Here is a 6,765-nt window from a genome sequence, read left to right as displayed (position 1 = left end):
GCGTTTTGTATATTTTGGTTTTTATGGCTCAAAAATATGGTTTTCAAAGATTTCAACCACTGAAAATGCGTTTTTTGAGTGATAACTCAATACGGTGAAAGAAATACAAATGACTCAAAGAAATTCATGAGAAAACAAAATAAATTTTTTTTAACATTATGGATACAAATTTTTTTCGAAAGAGGAAGGAGGCTCCAATGTAACACATCTATCAGCGCTATTCTGAGAAAACCTCACAACTGGACAAAATAAAGAATCATTTCCAAAAAAACCAAGAAAAGTAAGTAATTCTGCAAATCCATTAAATTTTGTTTATATAAAACAATTTCATTTCTTTTTAGGATTTCAAAATGTGAATGAACAACTCGGGAGCAGCTGCAGCATTACAGGGTATTATTTCAACATAAATATCTTTTATCCGCATATGTGTTAAATACATACATACATATTTAAACATAAAATTTTGTCTGAATTATTTAAACATAAATATGAATATATCTTTTTATTCATACTTAGAAGGAAGTAAAATGTACAAACACCGTAAGTTACATATTTATTGTAATAGACAAATGCTTATATTTATAATACTTAGATAACGCATTCTATTTCAATAACATATTTGCAAATTTCTTTAAAAATATTGAAATTATCAAAACAAACACTACCGATTATTGTACTGTGAAGTTTGCTTTCACACATCACACATTTGTGAGGTAATTGTGAGCATTTAAGCTTTTAATATCACGTCAGCATATTTTTTTTTTTAATTTCCCTCAGTTGTCAATATTCTTAATTATTTGCTTGAATTCATCATGAAGTGCGTATGATAATTAATAATATTAAAACCAGTATATAATATAAAAAAAATACAATAGTTAATTTATTATTTGCAAATAAAAATACATTTTCTTTTAACATTTTTTTCCGAAACGCTGACACCCTGTAGTGTTATTTAATAACTATTTTTAACACAATTGTTTATTGAGTTGAAATAATGAAAGACATTTTTAATTAGTCACTTCAAAAGTAGTTTTAAATAAATTTGTTGCAAAAATATCCTTACTTGACTCAGAAAACTATTTTTGTGTACAAAACAATAAGGTATTCGCATATTATTACGGCAAGTTCACACGTTTTTCCATCATGCGCACTTCTCCGACACAACACATGCAGGTGGCAACATCGTTTCGCCATATTGCACAAAACGACTGCCAGAGGTCGTCTTCGGCGTTCTAAAATAAAAGACTCGCTGTGATTGGTCATTGCCTACTGTACGTTTTGCGAGTTAAAAGTGAGGAAAAATCACTAAAGAATAAAATGTTCATAAGAACCGTATAAATTATTATTGAATAGTGCAAATTTTTTATAAATCAAATACAAGTGTTTGTACTTTTTCGATAGTATATAAAATCGTGTGCGAAGAGTTATAGCTTATAGAAATAAAGTGAAAAATCGTTTTTCATAATGGCGGCCTCGATTGGGCTTGAGTTTTCGACTGGCGAAGCCATCAATTGAATAAGCGCTAAAGATACAGTTTTGGGAGGAAGGTAGAGTATTTAGCAGAATTGTCAAAAATATGCAAACATTATTTCTTTAACCCCATTGAGTAGTGTTTGTTTTTGTTGAAATTTAGTGAATGATAAAATGCTTGTTTGGAATGCTTAATAATGCCTGGCTGTGTGCGTTACAGTTTTAATAAATAACCTTCAATTTTTATTCCTGATTTTCTTGCAGGTTTTCCAACATCGCAAACTATTTATTTTTATAGAAAATTATTTTAAAGAATATTTTGGCAACAATTATTAAATATATTTATAAAAAAAATTTTAACTAAACGTAGTTGTTTAAATAATGAGTGGACGTGGTAGTCGGAAACGGGGTAGGCCTCCGAAGACGCCAAATGAGCGCGCTGGCACTAAATTTAATTATCATCTGTTGAAGAAGCCAAAATATTTGAGCAAAGCCAGTGATTCTCAGTTAAGTACTCCATCTGCTTCGCGTGCTTCTTCACCTCAGGAAAGTGATGGAAGTCGCAGCTATAACAGGAAATCCACCAGCAAAAGCACCAGGGGCAGATCTCGTAAATCGACAAGTAGTACGGCTAACGTAAGCCGGAGAGGAGGTAATACTCGTAAACAAACAAATTTGTTTACATTTTCTTTTGATTTTAGATTTTACAACATGACAATGGTGTTAATTGCCTATCGAGTGTAGTCTCTGTTACTACCTTGGGTAGAGTTTAACTATACATTTTTATTTATATGAAAGAAAATTTTTTATTTACATATACAATATTAGTTAATGATACCTTAAATTATTTTTATTTATACGAGGTACTTTAATGCAGTTTATCTAATAAGTTGTTATTTCAAAATATAGGTATTGTATGATTTACTTAGGTACATACATATGTATTGTTTTGAATATAATAATGAGGTATTAATATAAATAAATATGTACTGATATAAAATTTAAACATTACTTATGCATTTTCTTTAATATGTGTAAATTGTAATTATTATTTATTTATTTTTTTTTTTTAGTTTTACCTAAAAAAGTACTTAATTATATTTTCATAGTTATCATAATAACTTTTCAAGTTAAAATTAAAAAGATAAAAGCTAAGAAAGCATATTTTTGACAGAAGTTTTTCTTCATTTAATGAATAACCAAATTCATACATTTTAATTGTTCTAATATTTTCTTTAATAGGCTACGAATCGGAATATCACTATGGCTCTGATTTTGGCGATTCAAGTGAAAAGAGTGACATTGATGACGAATTACTCTGTTCTGCCACCGATGAAGAGAGCCTTGACGCAGCTAACGAAAGTGAATCCGAATTCTCTGTGTGCAGTTTTACTCAAAATGGTGTTGGTCGTCCCCCACGACCACCAAGTCCTGAACCAATTTGGTTGCAGGATCGCAAATATGATCAGCTCGAATTGCCTGAATCTTCAGAAGATTTGCTAATGAAAAATGAATTTTTACTTAAGGCTCTTAGTATATATGAAGTTCTACGCAGATTTCGTCATCTGGTGCGGTTGTCACCCTTCCGTTTTGAGGATTTCTGTGCAGCTTTAGCATGTGATGAGCAAAGCGCTCTTATCGCAGATATACACATAATGTTATTAAAAGCAATTTTACGTGAAGAAGATGTACAGGGCACACACTTTGGGCCACTTGATCAGAAAGACACTGTCAATATAAGTCTATACTTAATTGATGGTATAACATGGCCTGAAGTACTACGTTGTTATGTAGAAAGTGATGGAATATTCAGCAGAGAAGTACATAACATATTAAGTGCAGGTGATTATCCATTTACAGGCGTCACGGATCGGATAACAGTGTTACAATTTTTAACTAATCAATTTTTAACAACGAATGCTGTACGTGACGTGATGTTACAAGAGGGGCCAATACATTATGACGATCATTGCCGCATTTGCCATAGATTAGGTGATTTATTGTGTTGCGAAACTTGTCCTGCCGTTTATCATTTGGAGTGTGTGGATCCTCCACTAAACGACGTACCAACTGAAGATTGGCAGTGTAATTTGTGCAAGTCACATAAAGTAACTGGAGTTGTTGATTGTGTGTTGCCACAAGAAAAACAAGGTGTACTTATAAGGCAAGATATACTCGGATTGGATAGACACGGCCGCAAATTTTGGTTTATTGCAAGAAGAATTTTCGTCGAGGGTCAACCCGAACTGGATAATAACAAAATTTGGTACTACAGCACGGAGTCGAAATTGGAGCATCTACTAAGCGTAATCGACAAAGATGATTTAGAAACAGGACTATACAATCAATTGACGGAGCGTAAAGATGAAATTGTGCGTCAAATGAAACTAACCGAGTCCATTACAAAGGAGCACAACAAATATCAACGGCTTTCTTATATCGATGAGGAAAATAAGAAAACTTGGGCATTAATCCGTGGTAATGAAGACGAAGACGGACAAATGCACGAAAGTGCCACAGAGAATAAAATGATGACACGATTGAAAACAAGTCAAAATGTTAATGAACCTAATCATTTTAAATTGGGCATGGAACATGGTTTTAAAAATTATGTAAATCAATACACATCAAATCCGATTGCATTGAATAAACCGCAGCGTAATGAGGAACGTGACAAACGGCGCCATTTATCACATAAATTTTCATTGACCACGGCATCAGAGTTTAAATGGATTGGTGTTACTATGGGCAGTTTAGATAGTATTACACAAACATTGCGGCAGACATTATTAAATTTCGAGGAAAGTGTACCTTCGTCATTTATGATACCAAATTGGAGATTCATAAAATGGAAATGGCGTAGAACAGTAACGGATGCACGGCGCCCTACAGAATTCGTAATAGTATTATTACTACTCCAAGCATCGTTTAAAAGTGTTATTTTTGCAAACGTTTGGCATGAACAGCTTGGTCATCTTACATTATGTCGCATAACCTCGGCAGAACGTGAAGAACGCAAAAAGTTAGAGAAACGTGAAAAACGTGAACGTGATGACGAAGAAGAGCGCAATCGCCTTGCTTTCAACTATATCAAATACTCCTTAGGGCTTAAGCATCAAGTATGGAAGCAAAAAGGAGAAGAGTATCGCATACACGGCCAATGGGGTTGGATGTGGTTGTCAACGAGTCGTCGTTGCGGCGGTGGTGTTGGTGTTAGCAAAGCTCGTCGTGCTCCCTATCGTCATGGATTGGCTATACCACCCGTTAAAGTAAATGTACACTTCACAAAAGGAAGCGATGTAGATGAGATCATTAGTGTCGATCCGCGTACACATAAATTCATTTTGCAGTGCAATGCAGCAGTAAAGAAGGGGGCCAATTATTATTATTTACAAAAATTTAAAGATGTTCAAATAAAAGAGCTTGATGCTGGCACAGAGGGTGTCACGATTGATGTTTCTAAATCGCTTACAATGCCTGGCCGACTTATGTATCCCAAAATTGCTCGTAAGAGTAGGCTCGATGATTTGTTATCACGACGTATGGAGCTTAAGCAAGCTGAGGAAGAACTTGCCGTAAAAATTGAGAAAGACGGGGAGGATACACAATTACAACAATCGCAATCCGATGATAGCAAAACAGAGGTTAAGAAGGTGGTCAAAAGAACATTCCTAGAACGACGTTTGATGGATATTCAATATGTACAGCAAAAAGATATGCCCAACAAAGATGTGAATCTTGATTTAATCAATTCCTTAGCTAAGAAAATACAAACTGTGCGTTTACAATTCAGCCAGTTGAATAGATTCGCTAAACAATATCGTTGTTACACGAAAGAGTGTAATACAAATTCCAATGCTGTCTCGCAAATTACGCAAAATACTTGCTATTCACCACTTTGCCTACAGAAAGCTCGCGCTAAAAAGGAATTATTGTTGTTGCTGCGCAAAGCACATATTGCTGGTAAGGGTTCCAAAGAAACAGTGGCCGCTATTTTGGGTGCCGTAAAGAAGCCTTCAATACTGGAGCAAAAATTAACCGAAGGTAAAAAAGATGCCTCACTACTGCTAGATGAGGCAGACGATTGCCGTTGGTTAATCGATGAAAATCCATTGGATTTAGTACAAGATTGGGAGCATGCACGCAGTGTAGCAGTGCCATATGATGATAAGCTTTTAAGTGATTGTTACAAAACGAAGGAAGAGCAAAGTACCAGTACGAATGTCGTAAAGGAGGAAAGTATGACAACCGGTGGTTCAAGCGATGGCGGTATGGAATTCATTGATAATATTGATGTTTGCAGTAATGTTGAGATTGAGAGTTCGGAAACTACAAATGATGATTCATTAGCAGCTTTAGCGTCCAGTAGCGATGGATTGGGTATGGATCCTACACAAGCTAAAAAAATGAAAAAGCAACAAAAGTTGCGTGGCAATAAATCTTATATCGCCACCAAAGATGTTCTCAATCAAACATATGAGAAGCAAGCGGCTGCTTCAAGCGTCAAACAAAATCGCCGATTTCCCACTCAACCACGCATAACGAAACGTGAAGATGTTACGAAATACGAAAAAGAATATTATCCGAACGGCAAGGAGCGCTTATATGCTGCCGATTCTCCACGTGGACGCATTTACTTGTGGCGCGATCAAACGATGCTAAAGGAACGTAAAAACCTAAAATCAGAGGACGATAAAAAACCAACACTGGAACCATCTAAAAATGCACCGATCGGTTCAACATATCCTTTAACATCGCAATTCTTAACACACAAACTTAAGATGAGTATACTCGTATTGCCACCATATGAACTAAAAAAATTAGCGCGCATGGGTGGTAAGACCACTACAAACGGTTTCCATCATTTGGCGAAGAGTAATTCTGTGTGGCCATATCCATGTTCGCGGCCGCTTTTCAAAACTTGCTGGTCCTTCCGCACCAGCAAAGCGACAACTCTATCTGCAGTTGCACTGCAATTGCGTATACTCTGGTGTTGTTTACGGTGGGACGATATGATTGCCAAACCACCATCAGCTGATGGTAAACATCAAGTAACAAGTGAAACCGAGATTGTAACACAGGAGCTATTGAAGTTCCGACACATGGGACGTTATGGCGAGCGTACACAGTATTTACGACGTAAAGTTGTTGTGCCACTTGAAATGCCGAAGACTATACGCGGTAAGTTTGCTGATATAATTTGCAAAAAATTGGATCTTTTTATACCCTGAACAGGTTCTTTTTGTATGTATTATTGGACATTATTGTCATATTTGTATTTTTTTTACGAGTGTT

General features: G+C 35.4%; 1 protein-coding gene across 2 annotated transcripts in view; it reads left to right on the top strand.

Moving 5' to 3' along the window:
- The first annotated feature begins 1,767 nt into the window (after nt 1-1,767).
- The window catches only part of LOC120778077 (nucleosome-remodeling factor subunit NURF301), a 48,684-nt gene continuing 43,686 nt past the window's right edge, over nt 1,768-6,765 (top strand). Inside the window, exons 1-2 of one of the 2 annotated variants that reach the window (XM_040109771.1) lie at nt 1,768-2,122; nt 2,713-6,651. In XM_040109771.1, the coding sequence (XP_039965705.1) occupies nt 1,852-2,122; nt 2,713-6,651 (4,210 nt within the window). In that variant the 5' untranslated portion in view covers nt 1,768-1,851. The remainder of the gene's footprint in view (nt 2,123-2,712; nt 6,652-6,765) is intronic. The other variant, XM_040109770.1, reaches the window with a different exon arrangement.

The sequence above is a fragment of the Bactrocera tryoni genome, chromosome 5, assembly GCF_016617805.1.
Source record: "Bactrocera tryoni isolate S06 chromosome 5, CSIRO_BtryS06_freeze2, whole genome shotgun sequence".
NCBI lineage: Eukaryota > Metazoa > Arthropoda > Insecta > Diptera > Tephritidae > Bactrocera > Bactrocera tryoni.
The sequence above is the reverse complement of the archived record's forward strand: the minus strand, read 5'-3'. Positions and strand labels throughout refer to the sequence as shown.